Genomic DNA, 19208 nt, shown 5'->3' on the forward strand with positions numbered 1-19208 from the left:
CGGTGGCGGTGGAAGAGTCGGTGGCGGTGGCGGTAGTGGTAGTGATAGCGGTTGCGGTTGGTTGTGATTGTTATTTATTGTAATGAATATATTATTTTATTGTAGTAGATATATTATTTTATTGTGAGGTTTATATTATTTTATTGTGTTGAAAGTTAAAATAGATCCACTGCTGTAGCATGTTTTGTAAAATGTATAGGTAAAATAGATAAAGTAACTTTTTGTGAAACTAAAAAGCTAAATTTTTAGCTCTACTGCTTTGGATGCTCTAAGACATCTCATCTACTATAATTCCTTTTAACTTTTGTTTTTTACTTCCAAACGTGGACATGGCCTTAAGTTAAAGGGTAAAGACAATTAAAACCACGAGAAAAACATGAACCCCACCTGGCACAGTACCGCCGCTTATTATTATAGCCCATAAAAGCCCCTTCCTTTGACATGGACATCCTTTTACCTTACACATCCCACTCCCGTGAGTATTTTTGTCTTGCTACTGTTGGGCTTTTGTTTGTATCGTCCTATTAAAAAAAATTAAATAGACATCTTTTTTTTTTTTTTATGGGAATTAAATAGACATCTTTGAATTGACACCATTTTGCTTGCACATCAGATCATCTCCTAGTACTCTATGTTATCTTTCTTTATTATCCTCAAACTAAGTTTTCTATCGGTTTGGAATTTTGTTACTTTAAGATTTAATCTTGCTCAGCACTAGCCAATTATTGAGTTTTAAAGGTAGAATATATATATTTTTTTTTTTAAAAAAAAATTGGTAAAGGTTAGTGTGGGAGGGAAGGTTTATGAGTGGCACTCTTGTTAAATTGGACCCGAGGTGTAATTTGGTCCAATTTGCCTTCAAATCAATTCTACTCCAGCCAAGATGGCCGAAACATCCAACAAGAAAATATCACCGAGGTGTATCCAATACTTGAGGAAGTATCATTAGGGCAACCACATGGCAGACAAGGTCGAAGCCACCCTAAATTAGAGCTGGGCAGCCGAAGAGGGAAATGATAACAAATACAAGTGAAGATAGGAAGAAACTTTTCTATAAAGCAATCATTACCTTCACATTAAATGCACTGCAACAACCCAACTGACCGCATTTATGGCAAAATGACCCCTGAACAGTGCCTCACACTTGTATCCTACTCTACCACCACCAGCAAAGCAGTGATGAGACAAGTATCAAGGGAAAGATTAAAAGCACTCCAAGTGGAAGGCTGGGATGTGGTTCAAGTGGCTATAAAAGGAAGGAAGATCCTACATGAATGGGGATCAAAAAATGAGAGAGAGAAAGAGATAGGAGCCAAACTATAATTCTCTTCAAGTCCTGTAGATTTTTGGTTAGCTGAAAGAAAGAGATAAATAAGAATTTCACCCTTTCTTGTTAAATTTCTGTCATTGTTAAGTCATTCATGTGGCTAACCTTACTTCTTTAATCACTAAGCCACACTTCCAAGGAATCCAAGTGTTAACCTGCATATCTATCTTTACAAATTAATTGTATTGTGTTCTAATCTTAGCCCAATCTGAGTGGGTTGGGTTTGAGATTTTACCCCCTACAGTTAGTAAGGTAGAATAAGATTTGAACTCATAGTTTTTTTTTGTTTTTTTTATATAGTTTTAATGAAAATACCACGAATTTTATTCAGCTTGAAAATCAATAATTATATCTTGGAGAAAGAGTTTATTCAACGAAGTAAAGACTCCCATTCTTGAGAGAAAAAATCATCAATACCTAAAGCATATTTTTTTTTAATATATAAAGAAGCCCTTAAAAATTTCAAACATATAAGGTAAGATATATATATATATATATATATATATATATATATATATATATTATTTCACACCCCATGAAGTGATTTTTTATTTTTTATTTTTTTTGAGAAAAAAAATTATCTGTTTACTCTTTATTATTATCGAGTTATTGATTTTTTTTTTTGTGGGGTTCATATCCAATTAGAACTTCAATGGAAAAAGGAATAATTATCAGTTAAGTTTTTTTTTTTTAATAGAAAAAATCAGTTGAGCTTAATTAGAGGTCCTGGTTTAGTGGGATATTATTATCAATCGACTAACTACTCCAGTAGTCTTCTACTAAACAGCCATATTGGTCCATAACTACCGCCTCCTCTCTCTCTCTCTCTCTTTATCTCCATCTCTATCTCTCACACACAAATTTGTGAAACAGTCCTTTTCAAATTGGGTCTCTTTTGAGTTGAGAGACGCATGCCATCCAATTGGGACCGACACCTACATGGTAGTTGCAGATGCTAATAAGCAGAATATACTTTGCTCTGTTCTGCACAAAAAAAAAAAATCCTCTCTTTTTCCGTCTCTTTATCTATATCAATCTCTCCTCCTCTTCACCCCCCTCTCTCTCTCTCTCACGCACACACACAATGATAATAACCATGGAAGTTCTTTTTACTCTCTTGACCCTCACGATCATTGTCGTTTCTGTTATTATAACCTGGGTTAATAATGACCTTCGCAAGCTTCATGACGTTACCGTAAAATCGGTGCCTAAACTCGAAGTTGAACCCAAAATTCGAGTTGGGCTTGTTGAGAAAATTGATGACAATAAAAACATAAGCGAAACCGAAGTGTTGGTTCAGGAAAAGTTGGGAATTCAAGAATCTGAAGGATGTGACTGTGAGTCGCCGAAGGAGGACGATAGCGGTAGGGAGGTAGTTAAGATCGTTGAAGTGGGAGAGAAACCTGTCGTAGGAGACAAGGTATTTGATGAAAGTCCCAGAAAGGAAAAGCTTCGTGAAATTGAGTTTCACAAGAATGGAGACGATAAGTTAATTGATTTAGAGGATGATTGGGAATGGGAAGGGATCGAGAGGACTGAATTGGAAAAGGTTTTCGGTGCCGCGGTGGCGTTTGTCGGTTCTGTTGATAATGCTGATCGAGTTTCGAGTCTTGGAAGTAATTTGAAGATGCAGTTATATGGGCTTCACAAAATTGCTACACAAGGACCTTGCCATGAACCCCAACCAATGGCATTGAAGCTCTCTGCCCGCGCAAAGTGGTAAATAGCTAGTCATTAATTTTTTTTTTTTTTTTTTTATAGCAACTGCTAGGTTGTTTATATATTGTGGTTGCCAATTTGTCTTGTAGTGTTGGTTTTCTTATATGTGATTGGCACTTTTGAGATGCCCTTAATTAATGGGTGAAGCAAGATCTTTGGTGTAAATTGATAAAATTGTCTCAAATTGAATGCATGGAGGTGTGGGTTGGTTGAGAAAAATCTAATTTACCAAGCTCATAGTACAATTTATAATCATGATTACATATGCAAAAGATAGTGTTGTGGTGAGTGAACATACAAAAATTTTAAGACCACAAAAAAAAAAAATCCACAACAGTTGCCGTAATTGTCCACATGGCAGATTATGAGTGGTGGGTCCATATGAAAGTGGCAGATTTCCAATGTAGGAAAGTTGTAGCAAAAGTTGTGACTTTTTATGTGGTACTAGAATTACTCTTGAACATTAGGCATAAAAGCATAGCAGATAAAGAGTCTTGGAAAAAAGCATATTGATAATCAAAAATTGAGTAAAAAACAACAACAAAGAATGTGGTCGGTTGTGGCTGATGGACTGAAATGTTGAAATGATACTTGTGTTTGGTATATTTATGACAGCCAGTGTTGAAATAGATCAGAAATCTAGTTTAGCTATAAGTATCAACACAGATTGACTTAATGTGTAAACAAACTAAGACCTTTCCTTCTAGTGTATAGCTTGATTAGTAGTCATCCTAATAGGTTTTTGCTATACTTCATTTGGTGATTTAATTGATGAAGGTTACTAATTACATTATGCAGGAATGCTTGGCAACAGCTTGGGAACATGAGTCCGGAAATGGCAATGGAGCTGTACATCTCTCTTCTCTCAGGAAGCATTCCTGGGTGGATGCAGGATGATTTTGTTGTAAGGCTTTGCTTTTGGATTTGTCCTATTGGTGATTTTCTTTGATGGGCAATGGGGTTCATATTCCTGGCATGTATTTATTGGTACAGGGAGATCATGAACATGTTTTAGCAGAGGTTGAAGTATATAAGAAGCTAGCTTCTGATTTAAAGACATTGCTACCAAATAAACCAGGTGCTGTAGATGAAAGGTATTTGATATTAGTGGGTTATTGGATAGTGTTTTTGTCTCCTCAGTTATCACTTCTCCTGCAAGAACTGACTTTATAGTTTATTCTCACCGTTTTCTTTATTGGCAGCAACATGGAGATAAAGCCTTGTTTTGAGGGATTGGATGTAAATGCATTTGGGGTCCAAACTACTTAATTTTGGTATGCACATGCTCATTTGGTTAGGATATTCCTTGCTTTAATTTTTTTATAGACTTGCATGTCAGACAGTGTGTGGTGTAATGGAGAAACTTGGCAAACATAAATGGAATGTTTCTATTATTATGTCTTGCAAATCATAGGCAAATTGAGTATTACAATTTTCAATAATATGCATCTGAAAAGGAGAACTTTATAGTCCATGCTAATTAACATTTTCCATATGAAAAATACTTAGGAGATGTCTGTAAGGCTGAGATTGGCTGTAACATCTTTTGAAAATGTGGAATAAAATGGATTGAGAAATATGTATGTGCATGTATATATATGGAAAATAATCCATTTTCCTGTAAATATAAGTAATAGTTTGTAACTATAGCATTTCAATTAAAATTGCAACACTCATGAGCTTTTCAGGGATCTGGTTAACAACTTAGTACTTGTATGAAAGAAGATACATGTCTATCATAAATATCTGCCGTTCAATATTCCATTGGATCAATTGGTGATTTTTCCTTTTCTGTATGCCCTATTAAAGTGTATTGCAGCTTTTACCTATATATATAGTTTTGGCAAGGGACACACACACTTAAAATTTACGAAGACATATATGTATGTCAATATGTGTATGTATTTTTTTGCATTAGATTATGATTATGTCATTGCCAAAACTATTTTGAGACTATACATATATTGAACCGAGAAACCACTAGTGGGATAGTAAAATCTAGTATCTACCAAAGCACAACTACGATGTGTCAGATTCAAAGATTAAGGTAATGACATGTCATTTTCCTCCTTGGGTAATCCTTTACTTTGTCAGCATTTGTTTGGCTATGTACTTTATATGATTCAATTTGAGGGATAGTTTTCAAGTTTAAGTGCTCCAACATAAAATGTATTACTTTTCACTAACTAGGCTTGTTTTCTTCTTCAGGACAAGGACATGCACTTGCCAATTGCTCTTCATCAGCAGAGTGGCATCTCCTACATTCTCACAGCAAGGATGAGGAGTTCGCTTTGAGGATTGGAATCATTAGGCTGGTTTTAACCTAGTAGATATTGCAATGTTCTGTGGCAATAAAAAACTGAACTTGTATTTATGGCATAACGTATTTTCAGTTCCTGCTTCAGCCTGTTTCAATGAGTTAACAGTAAAAGTATATATGATTTTAGGCCTAGGGATTCTTTTAGTAGATCTGTTTCCTTGATTATGAGGAAAAGGGAAATTTAGAATCTTTCAATCCTCCATGAAATTAGGAAACTCATTTTGTACAGGTAGCTGAGCCAATAAGATTTCCATTGCATTGTTTAATTTTTTAAGTGCTTGAGACTTTCTAATCTTCTTCACGTTTTCTACAGCATAAGGAACACTGCAGATCCTCAAATTTACATTCAACCAACATGTATTTAAAGATGCTGCCAAAATTAAGCACTATAGCTTAACTTAGGTTGGTGCTCCTTTTACCAACCGCTTTCGTAAGCATGCACCTGTGTTGATGAATGATGCATCAAAATAGCCTGATTAGATGAGCTGTAATCATTACTTCCAATGTGATATCTTTTCATAAATACGTGTGAAACTTGTAATTGTTATGCTTTGTTTTGAAGGAAAAAGAAAAAAAAGTACTACTAAAGATTGAAATTAGGATGACCTACTTAGGCCAATTTTTGGTACAGCTCTCCCATCATACTAAAGGTTTGTCCTTTTTGTGGGGCCAAACTGAAAAATTAGATTAACGAATTGTCGAGACTCGGATAGTAAACTCATGTTAGTTAACAACACAACCCATCATTATCAATACTAATACTAGATTTGTCATCCCAAGCCCAAGTTCAATGCCTTGCCCATGTGCCATAAAGAAAGAGAGTATGGAAGATTATGGAAATATGAAAGAGAATTTCTTCGATTATTTGTAACTATATACAGATGGCTTGCATCTCTTATATAGAAAAAGAGGATGCAATAGGTACAAATCATAAAATAAATCATAAATGAATACATAAGGTAGGTTTATCTAAGGTTAGTTCGGCCCAAGATAGGCTCACACTAACTAGGTGAATGTTGAGATGTTTTAAGCAAGGGACCCTCCTCGGCAACTGTATTCCAAGAAACATCCATCGTAGCCGAGGACATAAAGCAATTACTAAAAAATCATTTCAACAATACATGTTGGGAAATGTAGAAACAGTCACATAGACTAAGGAACCCATTTAAGCCACACAAGTGGAGGGGCTCACACACGTGTGGAATATTTTCTCATCATGATGGGTCCACTAAGAAAAGTGTATTAAAGGAGAAAGGAAAATAAAAAATGGGGGTTAGAAGAAAGACAGGGAGAGAAAATGAGTGAAAGGTGATGAATTATAGGTTTGATAGTAGGATTAGGTGATCTAGTTCGGACACCCAAAAAGGGGACCTCGGTTGCTCAGTACTCACCTTGGACAATTGCTTTTCAAACAAAGAAACACTACATCATCGCTTCAAACCATCACCTGCTAGCCCAATTTCTTTTGAGACCTCCCATTGTGAACTAAACCCAAAGCTGAATACAAATTAATTAGGGGTTTTGGCCCAACGGGCTCAAGGCCATTGGAACGGATCACAATCTAATACTTACAATTTTTATACCAATAGGACAATATGTATTTCCCCTAATAAATGACTATTTACAAATTTCTATTAAATAAGTGACTACATACTCCTATGACTTTTTTACTATAGATATATACATCTTTTCTTTAAGCGATACAACTATGTACACAGGTTCATAATTGTTCCTTTACTATTTGTAAAGTTCCTCGACTCTTTTGGCAAGTTTATCTTATCCCTCAATCATTTTTTTTTCTTTAATGGATTCGGTCAACGAGTGCCTTAGGCAATTTGCTGATAAACAATTTTTTTTTTAATTGATACTATTTTATGAGAAATATAAAAAATTCTCTAAAAAATTAGTTTTATTTATTTATTTATTTTTCCATAAAAAGTTCCTAAAAATATTTTCTAAAGAAATGTCTTTAGGGCATTTGTTAACTTTTATTTTTATTTTTATTATTATTATTTATAACTTATAACTTAGAAGTGAATAGCTCCTCCTGTTTTGTTGATGTTATCAGGGGGGAGCTGGGCGCCTTGTTGCTTTGTAGTTCTTTTTTTCTTGAATAAAATTCTTCAGTCATCAAAAAAGAAAAAAGAATAGACCCTTTAAAATGTATAAATAAATAAATAAATCAAAGAAATAAAAGGAAACGGTGCGTTGCGGCCAACTGAAAGTTGCAAAAAACGACGCGTTGTCGTTTGCAGTTGGAGTTGGAGAGCCAAAATTCGCTCCCTCACATCAGCTTCAAAGGAGTCACTCTCTTTTCCGGTCCACTATTCAGATCTGAACCGAACCAAACCCGTCTCCCCCTCTCTCTCTCTCTCTCTCTCTCTCTCTCTCTCTCTCTCGCTTGCTTTCATTCACTTTATCAATGGCTACGATCTAGGTTTTCTCTGAGATCAGAACCAAATACAAATCACACTTCAAACCTCATTGTCCAGCTACATATAATGGGGGTGGTGATCGAGAGCTCCATTTGGGAACCAAATCCCGCGCTCTTCATATTCATCTTCATCTCCTGCCTCTTCTCCATCTTCCTCTTCCCTTATGCCTCCAATAACAGCTCCAACAAAACCTCGACTCTCTTCGACCACGGAATCCCCTCTTCCTTCCTTCGCTTCCAGCGGAAATTTCTCTTCCTCTATTCCCTCGCTTCAGGTCTGTCTCTTTTATGCTTTTTATATATCAAAATCATAATTAACACTTCAATTATACTCTTCTTCTACAATGTGGAATCCTATTTCAATCTTGATTTTTTCAACAAACTAACTGAGTGATTTCTATTTTTGTCCGATTTGATTTCGGATTGGTTATCTGATTTTTTTTTTTCAAATCTCACAGCAATGGAAGGACTGTGGTCGGTGTTTGGAGAGTTTGAGCTAGCTTATTATGGTGTTAGCAGAGAGCAAATGGTTTTGTATCTCTGTGTTGGTTCTGCAGCTGCTCTTTTCGTTGGCACTTTTTTAGGCGTGCTTTCTGATTTAATGTAAGTGCGCCTTTTGCCATTTATTTAGATGCTATTTGTCTAGATTATTCATGATTTAAATTGAAGAAGAAAATGGAAAAAAATAAATTTATGTTCGTTATGAAATAAAATTGAATAGTGATAAATTAATGTATTCTGAATTCTTGAGCAGATGAATAGTTTGAAAATTTAGAGTTAGTTGGGGAAAAAATAGGTACTTTGGAAATAATTTTTGAACAAATTTGAATTCGAGAACTTACCTAAAAAAAATAGAAGAAGAAAGAGTTTGTAGGTGATAAAGGCTCTCATTTTCAGTAATCTTAGTTGATATGGAATCATTGCCAGGTTTTTGTATATCGGTGCAGAACACAGAACTAGATATTGGACTTCTGGTGTTTAGCTTTCACGTTTTTTATGTAAGGTTTTTAAACATAACGTGTGAACTTGATAGAACCGAGTCTTCTTTTTCAATGCTGAGACATCTTTGGCGCATTAATTTTTCAAGTTTGTGGAATGGAATATGTCGTGAACTCTTACAAAATTGTTTATATTCCTGTGTGTAGAGGTCAAGCAAAATTTTGTCTGATTTTTTGCATCCTTCACCTCTTTGTCGGCATATGGAAGAGGGTTACTTCTCATCCAAGTGTTATGGTGGCGAGCATCTGTTTGTCTCTCACCTCTTCAATATTTTCATTCAGTTTTGAGACGTGGATGGTCGTTCAACATGAAAAGGTTTGTTAAGAGAGATCATTCTTCACTTTTATTTTTCAGTACTTGATGTAGGCGCCATAATTTTTCCTCATGGAAGTGACCCAGTCCTAGGCTCCTAGCCTAAGTATGTTTACCCGATTAAGTGATTACTTCCTGTTTTCATTTGGACTCATGTTTTGGGACTGAATTCCTTTGTGACATCGTAGGCATATGTTGAGTAGCTGAATTGCTAGTGATTATGGTTTTTGTGTCTCTTTGTTTGCAGCAAGGGCACAGGCAAGATTCAATGAGTGATACATTTTGGATAATGACTTTTTTTGAGTCTGCATCTTTCATTGGAAGCCAGGTGTTTGCAAATTGGCTGGTTGGTGATAATCTGGAAAAGAACATAGTATCTCCTTCCACTGCAGCTATCTTCTTGGCAATGATAAGCATTATTTGTTTTACTAGAGGATTGACAGGAACTATACAAACAACTGCATTTACGGAGTATAGAACGTCTTTCAATGCATATATTTTTGGTGGTAAGAGTCCCATCATTTTAATAAAATCTATCTTGCCTTTTCTTTTACTTAAGCAAACTATTTCTGGGCAATTTTAAAATGACAGTCAAATCTATTATCAACTAAAGAGCAATTGGGACTGGAATGATACAGGTATGATGACACTTCGAAATCATTCAAGTTAGAAAAATAACTGAACTAATTGTTCAAATTATTTTATAAATTTTTTTTAATGTTTCATGCGGCTATCATCTTGTTGACAGATTCTTTGCTGCCTTCAAATGATACTTGTCATGGTCTATTTTTATTTGCTTTGGACTTGATCCAGTGTTTTACTTGTCATCATTGTCTTCCTCCTTTTGCTCTCCTTTTTTACTTGACGAACTCTTTATGATTGGCAGATAAAAGAATTTGGCTTTTGGCATGGGCACAAGCTTGTCTTCACTTCTCCATTGCAGTGTTTTGGATTCTATGGGCCCCAACATTAGTGGTATGGTATAAAAATTTTTGATGCAAAATCATCACATCCAAAACACTATTTTGCAGGATGGGTCTTTTATTTTATTATTCTTTTTAACCTTCTTTAGGTTATTTTCAATTCAATGATTCTATACTTTCTAATCTCTCAACATTGACTAAATCATGAATACTGACTGGCGAATTATCTACTAAATTGTGAAACTCTTTGAAACTTGTGTAAATTTAGGCTGATGGACGAGAACTGCATCTAGGGTTGATATATCCTTGTTTGCTGGGTGCAAGAATGCTAGGAAGCACAGTATTCCCATGGCTTATTAGTGGACCATCGTCACTTCGCACTGAGGATTTCCTAGTATATTCCTTTATTATAATGGGACTTGTGTTGTCTATAGTAGCTTATGATTATCAGGTACACATCTTATATTTATGGAATTATGAGAAATATATTTTTCTGTTGTGGCTCTGGTGTTAGAAGTTGGGACATTTACACTGTTCATTTCTAATTTGTAGGAAATTGAAGTTTTGGTCACACTATTTTGCATCTTCCATGCTTGCGTTGGCCTAATTTTACCTTCACTTGCCAAATTGAGGACCATGTATGCTAAACTAAGTGTTCTATCTCATAACTTTAGAAGAGTCAGCTGTAAATTTTGTTATGCATTCTTTGTGGTGCCTCGTATCTGTGGTTCGAACCCCACCTCCCCCTCCCCCACTATTTTATGCATTCTTTGTGGTGCCTTGTATCTATGGTTCGAACCCCACCTCCCCCTCCCCCACTATTTTACCTAAAAAAAAGAAAGTTATGTGGATCTGTTTTGATAGTTCTCTGCTATTAATTGTGTTTACAGGTATGTGCCAAATGAGCTGCGTGGAGGAATGATAAGCCTTTCTCTAGCCCCTGCAAATGCAGCAATTCTGCTTTTTCTGATCCAAGTGTGTCCCCCTCTCTCTCTCTCTTGCTCTCAATAATTAGAAACCTAAAGTGTATCTCTCTATTTAAGGCATATTTAACTTTGGGAACAGAATTAAACATCTCAGGATCTTGTATTCTGCTGGTTGAATGGTGTGGCAAACCGTTGGTAAACTGATTGCAATTTTGAAGGGCAAATTATGTTAACCGGTAGTTTTTAACTTTGTGACCTTTTTCTCATTACCCAACAGTGATGGCAATATAATTATACTAGGCTGAGCCTTTATAGCATATCTAGAAATAGAAGATCCAAACTCAATTGCTTACTGATCTGTAATTGTTTTCCACCTGAGAATGTCAGAAGTGCGACATATGTAAAATGCTCTTCTTATTCTAATTTTATTTTTTGGGCTGGGGAGGGGGAAGTCTTGCTTGCTTAAAGGGATAGGAAATATAAATTCATTTTACTGAACAATTGTGTACATTATACTCAAAGCTATCCTCTTAAAGAATACCATATAGAGGTTCCTGATTTCATTCCAAGATATTGTCATATACTTTAGTTGCTAATCGGTATTTTTACAGGGAGGCTACTATCGCAACATTGGGAATGCAGCAGTAATGGCTTTTGCTGCACTGGGGCTACTCTCAGCAGCAGGTAGCATGCATGTATTGAAGCGATTAGGGAAGCAACCATATCAAAACTGGCACAAATCATGATTTCATACCCAGTGAAGCTCAGGCTTGTCTGCATGGTCGATGAGTTCTGTATGTCTTCATTAGTCCCAGATTGATGGGAAGAAGTAAAAAGGAAAGAGATGTTTTGGCTTCAAGATTCTGCTGATGCTTCAATGAGGTGTAAACTGATATAGAAGGAAACAAAAAGGAGAAGAAAAAAATGAAAAACAAAACCAACATTCAACTCTAAAGGAGTCTGAAAAGGAAATTGCTACATGTCTACTAGCACCAATTTGAAGTCTCTTTTGAGCCCTTAAGGTTTTTGAATTTTAATTCTAAGATTCTTTTTTCCAGGCAGTGCCAGTACACCAGCTAGTTAGTCAGGGGTATACAAAAAGAATAACATGGTGATTACTGAGTCAGTATTGTTGTGGAAGGAGACTCATTGCCATACAGGTCTTAGAGGGAGACTCATTGCCATACAGGTCTTAGAGGGAGACTCATTGCCATTCAGTTCTGATTTCTTATATGGTAAAAATCATCCAATCACTGCCTCAAGAAATATGAAGATCTGCATCATGTATTTATTCCAATTCTCCAGCAGTGGACCTTGAGTGACTCAGAAGGTGGAGGCTTTGCTTTGGTGATTTTTTTTTTTTTTCTGTTACTGTGTATGAATGAGTTGAAGTTAATTCCTATAATGGTCCTGAGGGAACTTATATTGCCCTCATTGCGTAGTAAATGGAGTAGAATTGTAGAAGTTGCAAGAAGGATGATATTTTTGCAGTAAGAGGAAACTGCCACAGCTAACAGGCCAAAAATCTCTTCAACTACTAGACCAGAATTTTGTAATGCAGTTCACTATTCACTGCTAGTAAATACGAAATATATCATATGTAGTTGCTACATCAGTAAAACAAATAGACGAGTTTGTGTCATTTTGGGGGGCATCTATTGAAATAGGTGATTGCATATGAATAATTCTGTAGGAAATTCTTTTTGTAGTGTAATGTCAGACTTCTTCGTCTACTGGCAACAACTTTGTTTAACGGAGCTTGAATTAAAGGATCCTACCTGCGAAGTAGATTTGCAAGGAAACCATGATGAGGTGAACTGTTTTTGAGATCGTAGATATAATAGTACCTCTTTAATGTTCCAGTTTTACAATTTAAAGTCTCTCTTGTATACTTTTCGTAGGATTGATCGTTTGTGTGTGTGTGTGTGTGTGTGTGTGTGTGTATTGAGAGAATTAATTATTACTTTATTATGAGTGAATTTTGCAAGTGTTGCTAAGCGATGGTGGACGTGGTAGGGGTTTGGGGTTTGGGTTCTCTCGAGTTTTCAAAATTGAGAGAGAGAGAAAGAGAGAGAGATTCTGTAATTCAAGCCATGGATTACTTGATTTTGGTGTGGGAGGGGGATTCATCTTAACTTAGTGAAGCCTCTAGAGAGTCCACTTCCCAGCCCTTATGGAGCTTAGCTCCCCATTGTGGAAGAGTAGATGTAACGTACTGAAGACCATAGTTGTTGCCACTTGTTGGTGTGTTTATTTAAGAGAAGCTAATTCAATAGCCTTAGTCCAATGGGCTTTTAGGTGTAATAAGATGGGCCCTATTTCTATCTCTGACCTTCCATACTCAATCCGATTAGCAGAAGAGGGAGATGGTAATAGGCCCGGTCGCTTTCTTGTGTTTGCCGTCGTGATTATTCTGTATTGTTATGGTTGATCAATTAAGCTTTGTTTATTCGGAGTTCAGACACCAAAGAGACTGCACCAAAAAAATTAAAAGGAAAGGAGGAGGAGGTAAATAGGTATGTGCATAGCACGTGCATGGTCGCGTCAAGTTTCAATTGCGGCTTGAATTATAGAGCTAAAACGAGTCCAACTCGATCCTAAATCAGGCTTGAAATTTCAACCTAGGATCTTAGACCCAACGGAGGCTCAAAATCCAAAAGTCCCAACCCAAACTAGCTCAGTTTTGGGTTAAGCTTGCACTTCTTCTACATGAAGACTACCTATATAACAGAATCATTTACTTATAGGGCCAATTGGCTGGTGTAACATGAGAAATTATTAATTTCAAATTAATCCCTCTAATAATACTACAAGAGAGCTGCCAAATACTCAGGCAAAACAAAATTTTGAAATACAAGCAGATTGCAGGTACATATATTTAATCATGTTCTTCTTCATCCCTGATCCACTTTGTAGCCACCCATTTTACACCTTTGATCACAGGGCAGCTGCCATGAAGTGACATCTGCCAAAGTTTTCAATTTATGAATTATACTAGAAGACAACAAACAGCAGGTACAATTCATGCAATTATGAATGTCAACAATAGTGTTAAGGCCCTAATAATTGGTTTTAATAGCTAAAAAATTTAACAGCGCTTTTAATGTAAGGTTTTCATATCCATCAAGCTACTATGTGTCGAACAATTGACTTGATTATGCTTCACCATAAAAATGAAAAAGTAAGATTTGAATTTTGAACCCACAATTGAAGATGCTACACCTAGTGGGTTTTGAACCCACAACCTCACCCTTCTTATAATTTTAAAAGTTATAAATTATATCTGAGGTTTAAAACTGTTACAAATTCAAAATTATAGTTTCCTTAGTTTCAAATCAAACACTCAGTTTTGAAATCGTATTAATTTAAACCCCCAATCAAATTCAAAAATCAAACCCCCACATCAAAACAAAAGTGTGTCCAGGGTTTAGATATATGACTATAAAAGTGTCTAGGGTTTGATTTGAAACTAGTAAAATCTTAAGATTGTAATAGTCTTAAACCTCAGGGTTTGATTTGAAACATTTAAAACTATAGGATTTAATTTGAAACCACCCCTAAAATATAAGTTAAAATGTAATTTACCCAATAATTAATTAAAGGTTTTGGGAATCTGGAGAAGGTTTCTAACCGTAGACATTTGCAAGATCTACGTATGTAAAGGCAACATAAGAGGAAAAGTTTGGAAGTAGCCACAACTTGGCAGAATGAGGTATTCTACAACCTTTTTAGTAGTTTAAAATTTGGCTAATCTCTATTGATAAGGATGATCTTCCCTGATTAAGAACAACGGACTGCCCAATAAGAAAGATGAGAATGGTGCTAATGATAATGATGTTACTGACCGGATCAATTGTAGCATTTGGAAACACTGAATAAAATAGAAGTCCATCCCCTTTCCGTGGCTTCACTTTCAAACCAATACAGTCTTGAAAATCATAGCTTCCATCCATATTTAAGCCATTCTGCATGTCAGAGCACAGGATACATAAACCCCCAAAAGGGGAGAAATACGAAAAATCATGCATAGAATAATTAACATAAGGTCAAAATTTCTTAACCCCCCCCTAAAAAAAAACCTAAAAGAGACAACAGAGGTCTTGATCTTACCTCAAATGGGAACATAGTTTCCCCTCCCTTGTCAACATCAGATAAATACAACAAGAAAGAAGCCATCTGTATGAGGGTTAAGATAAGCGTTACAATTCTTTAGAATCATAAACTCCTTAATATTTATATCAAGTAATTCATATTCAAAAGATCAAGATGTGATCAACACTTGCATATTCTATCCAAACACACGTTTCTGTAGTTATAGTAAGTAAATTTAAAAGAAGAAGAAGAACTGGAACAAAGCATGACAAATGTTACAAGCAATGAAGAAACACTGAATATATGAAACTAAACACAATTATGAGTGTATGATGTTCATTTGGTTTAAACAAGTAAAACACAGTTTTATTAAATAAATAAAAAATTACTGATGAAGCAGATCATTAAGGTTGTCAAGTAAATGAAGCCAAGATTTATAAACTCACAGCAAATTCATGTGATTGGAGATGAAAGCTCTGTTGTCAGTAAAACCTAAACTTAACGTCCAAGTGATATAAGTTCTATCTGAATATTTTTATAATTTAAGTTCCTCCCATTTTTATGGAAATTAAAGTGCAAAAGATTCTAGTCTTGCAATTTTCTTTCTTTCCAAAGAAACAAAACATACATTCTGTTTGAGAAAGAAATATGTTAATTTTAGAAAAATAATGAGAAGAGCTGTTCCTTGTTACATAAATCCTAGAGAATGGATGTTTCATTGTCCAGCAGGTCACATGGAGCAAATCCCATAATTTTTTTCTTCCCCTCAAACTCTCTTTCAGAAGACAATCATGTAAAATGATGCAGCATCACCACCTTTGCTGTCAGCCCAACACTGAAATGCAAATGCCTTCTACTTATATATTATAGAGTATAACATGGAAATTTGCTTAAGTAACAAATAATTACAAACAAAAACCTATGCTTTTTGCTTAGAATGTACCCTTTGGCTCTTCTGTGGGCCATACTCAGCAGGATTGAATGCGTCATAATGAGAATTATACAACTGCCCAATCTCATAGCGCAAGATGTTGAATGCCTGAAACATGGTGATATCCTCAGACAATTTTAAAATTGCCCTGAAATAAAAGGTTAACTACTTCAATGAAAAAAGAGAAACACAGAATTTAAATATAAGAATTTCCTAGGCAAGGAAATTTAGATCATTCGTACATTTGTATATAAGGTAAAAGAAGATAGTAGCAAAAGAATAGAAGATAATATCAGTATTCCAGCACTGGTGATTTCGAACAAGTTAGTGATAGCTTGCATTGGATCAGAATACACTAATGAAATTGGAAACAAAAAAAAAAAAAAAAAAAGTTAGGAGATTTTCATTTAAATGATTCAGATATGTTCCAATCTTATTCATGAACTAAGTCAGTTTCATTTACCATAAAAACCTGCCATATCTTTTTCTTCCTACCAAAAGAGAGAGAGAGAGAGGGTAGAGTAGAAACTGAAAATACAAGGACAACATTAGAAACTCTTTTCAGGTATTATAATATTGGGTAGTTCATTTCTTCTATAAATTCAGTGGGAGAGAGGAAATAAAGAGTGTGGGGGGGGGGGGGGGGCAGGAAGAGAGAGATAGAGAGATCTCAAAGATATCAATATCATTGGGGCAACATAGTGATGTAATGAGTTGTATATCTGCAAGTTTCCTGCAACTAAATTTGCCACTAAGTGCAGAGTAGCATCAAGAAATCTTCTTCTCCATGGCAAGGGAAGTAATAGAGAAAAGAAGAAAAGAAAAAGAACCAAGAAAAGAAAGCATTGTCCATGCTTCCATGGATACAGTGTGTTGCCATTTTTGTCATTATCTTAAATACTTCGTTAGTCACAATTATCTGAAGATATTCCTGAAGATGCATTGTTACAATGTTACCTTTGGCAACAAACTTGCATATCTTTTACTTCGAATTTTTTAATAAGTAAAAGTTTCATTAAATGAATATTTCACTTTGAATTTATAGATGAGCATTAGCAAAAATTGGTTATCATAAAATATAAGAACCTCAGGCCAATCAAATTGAAAACCACACACAATAGTTTTATCTTCTAACCAAGAGAGATGGAAAGAGAGTAACGATGATAATACAATGACTAGTACCTCTCCATGGATCCTGGGAAGCATTGTTGCCCTCGCAATTTTTCCCTCAATGAAGTCCAAAGTTTTGTCTTCAGAAGCACTAATAAACACGCCAGAACTGTTCGACAGCAAGCATTAGCCATCAATAGAATTTCTCATCAACATAATCACCCTTGTTCTTAAAATCGATAAACTTCTTAAACCCATGATCACCAATGCCCATGTACACTAATTTAATTACCAGCACAACAAAAATTATATTTAATTGTATAGTAAACCAGCCAATGATGATGATGATAATCTCATGATTATTATAAATAATAATACTAAAAAGGATAAAAAAAATAAAAAATAAAAAGTTGCAATTAGCAGTGCTTCAATATTTGAAGAGAAGAAGTTTCAAGATAATTACTTGAATTTCATTAATTTATTCATTGAGAAGAAGAAAGATAAGTTAAAAACATAAAATTAAACCACTGACTCTACTTATTTACTATATTTATTATCTCAATCACCCTTAATTATAATATTAATAAATGGTCATCTTTTTGTTTTTTGTTTTTTTTTTCTTTTTTATATAAGATAGAAATTCTATATATGTGTAAAACTGCCTCGAGACTTGAACTCTAACCTTTGTCTCTCACAACCTAAAAACACTTATCTTATAGTTGTACTTGTGACCATAGGCTAATAATGTAGTTGTACTTGTGACCATCGCCTAATAATCTAATATAAAATAAAAGTAATGGTAACGGTGTATATTATAATAAAAATACTGCCTCAGACTCACACACACACACAAACAAACAAAGTACCTTGTTCTAATTCCTTGGGTGTTCTCTGCAGTTTCTCCTGGTCTTAAAGCCACTGTCGACGGTCTAAGTCGCGGCTCGGCCAATTTTATTATGCTTTCACATTGTTCTGCTGTTGCAAAATTTGGAAAATATAGAGCCCTTGGTCTCCAGCTCAATACCTATTCATAGTTGAAAATAAATTATTAAAAAACCAAAAAAATTACAGTATTAGCTAAAAGTACTCTTTCTGAGCAATAAATAAGTACAAATTAATTTTTGCTACAAGCTTTTAGATCAGATTAGATATTTAAACTACAAAATTTATTTTTGGTTTTTTTTATTTATTATCGAAACAGAGTTACAGAGATGATCACTTTCAAAACCATTAAAAAAAAAAAAAATGCATCACAGAGAGAATCAGATTAAAATTCTAATCCAACTGAACTAATTATAAACTAAATAGAAAGCATATATAAAATCGAGTACCTGAAAGGGAATTGAAGTAATAGAATCGTCACCGGTCTCTCCCGAGTTCAACAAATTGTAGTGGCTTTCCTCATCGTTGACCGAATCGAGTAGCCTTGACCTTGGCCTAGCACCAGAAATGTCCGGCACAGAGACCAGAGAAAAGAGAGTGGAAGCGTAGAAGCCAGCGAGGAAGAAGGAGGAGCATAAGAGAATGACAGACGGTAACCCTAGCTTGTTCGCCTTCAGGCTCAGGCTCAGGTTCCAATTTCCTTTCCCGCTTTTCCCTTTCATATCAGTATCAGTATCAGTATCAGTATCAGTTTTGATTCAAAATCGCGAAGCTCTATTAATACTAAAGTATTGGTTTCTGTTTTATCTTTGAGAGCGTTTTATTAGTTTATATATATATATGTTGGTTTTGGTGTTGGAGGTTGGTAATGGTGGGTCACAACTCTGAGTGTTAGAGAAAGAGAGACAGTGAATTTAGAGAAGAAATCATCATGGCAACTGTTGTACGACACGGCGGGAATCTTCTTCGACAACGGGATTCATTCACTGACTTTTCTTTTATGACTATTACCAAATTTTGTTGGATTTTCCTTGCCTTTTTAAATAGGAGTGAGTGTATTCCGGAATATGTCTACGTATAATAATAAATCCACAGTATTTCCACGGCACATTTTAATTTAAATGCACTTACTTCTTCTTTTTTTTTTTTAATCCCTAACAACTAATAACAGTCTATCATTTAAAATTTATTGTGAAAGTATTATAAACATAAAATTTCTCATATATATATTGA

General features: G+C 35.0%; 3 protein-coding genes across 3 annotated transcripts; 2 read left to right on the plus strand and 1 right to left on the minus strand.

Moving 5' to 3' along the window:
- Window positions 1–2074: 2074 nt before the first annotated feature.
- On the plus strand, window positions 2075–5640 carry LOC142623853 (uncharacterized). Its single transcript, XM_075797325.1, has 5 exons — window positions 2075–3046; window positions 3845–3950; window positions 4040–4140; window positions 4249–4320; window positions 5255–5640. The coding sequence occupies exons 1-4, from the start codon at window positions 2280–2282 to the stop codon at window positions 4313–4315; spliced, it is 1041 nt and encodes a 346-aa protein (XP_075653440.1). The 5' UTR covers window positions 2075–2279; the 3' UTR covers window positions 4316–4320; window positions 5255–5640.
- Window positions 5641–7608: 1968 nt separating this feature from the next.
- On the plus strand, window positions 7609–12602 carry LOC142626299 (uncharacterized). The gene is made up of 9 exons (XM_075800116.1): window positions 7609–8075; window positions 8259–8403; window positions 8946–9114; window positions 9359–9617; window positions 9998–10086; window positions 10303–10485; window positions 10587–10672; window positions 10925–11009; window positions 11572–12602. The coding sequence occupies exons 1-9, from the start codon at window positions 7868–7870 to the stop codon at window positions 11704–11706; spliced, it is 1359 nt and encodes a 452-aa protein (XP_075656231.1). The 5' UTR covers window positions 7609–7867; the 3' UTR covers window positions 11707–12602.
- A 1007-nt stretch (window positions 12603–13609) lies between these two features.
- Window positions 13610–18940, minus strand: LOC142623882 (putative prolyl 4-hydroxylase 9). Its single transcript, XM_075797363.1, has 7 exons — window positions 18425–18940; window positions 17960–18117; window positions 17166–17262; window positions 15996–16091; window positions 15071–15136; window positions 14806–14925; window positions 13610–13925 (listed from the first exon to the last, which is right to left on the minus strand). Exons 1-7 carry the CDS (start codon window positions 18695–18697, stop codon window positions 13839–13841), a joined length of 897 nt encoding a protein of 298 aa, XP_075653478.1. The 5' UTR covers window positions 18698–18940; the 3' UTR covers window positions 13610–13838.
- Window positions 18941–19208: the final 268 nt, after the last annotated feature.

The sequence above is a fragment of the Castanea sativa genome, chromosome 2 (assembly GCF_040712315.1).
Source record: "Castanea sativa cultivar Marrone di Chiusa Pesio chromosome 2, ASM4071231v1".
Taxonomy (NCBI): domain Eukaryota; kingdom Viridiplantae; phylum Streptophyta; class Magnoliopsida; order Fagales; family Fagaceae; genus Castanea; species Castanea sativa.

Bases quoted from the DNA above. Each gene is read 5' to 3' on its own strand.
- LOC142623853 (XM_075797325.1), top strand. From the start codon at position 2,280: ATGCTAATAAGCAGAATATACTTTGCTCTGTTCTGCACAAAAAAAAAA. The intron at 3,951-4,039 runs GTAAGGCTTTGC...TTATTGGTACAG, and splicing joins GGATGCAGGATGATTTTGTT to GGAGATCATGAACATGTTTT. The intron at 4,141-4,248 runs GTATTTGATATT...CTTTATTGGCAG, and splicing joins CCAGGTGCTGTAGATGAAAG to CAACATGGAGATAAAGCCTT.
- LOC142626299 (XM_075800116.1), top strand. From the start codon at position 7,868: ATGGGGGTGGTGATCGAGAGCTCCATTTGGGAACCAAATCCCGCGCTC. The intron at 9,618-9,997 runs GTAAGAGTCCCA...TATGATTGGCAG, and splicing joins CAATGCATATATTTTTGGTG to ATAAAAGAATTTGGCTTTTG. The intron at 10,673-10,924 runs GTATGCTAAACT...TTGTGTTTACAG, and splicing joins CTTGCCAAATTGAGGACCAT to GTATGTGCCAAATGAGCTGC.
- LOC142623882 (XM_075797363.1), bottom strand. From the start codon at position 18,697: ATGAAAGGGAAAAGCGGGAAAGGAAATTGGAACCTGAGCCTGAGCCTG. The intron at 18,118-18,424 runs GTACTCGATTTT...AACTATGAATAG, and splicing joins TTACTTCAATTCCCTTTCAG to GTATTGAGCTGGAGACCAAG. The intron at 15,137-15,995 runs GTACATTCTAAG...ACCCTCATACAG, and splicing joins GCCCACAGAAGAGCCAAAGG to ATGGCTTCTTTCTTGTTGTA.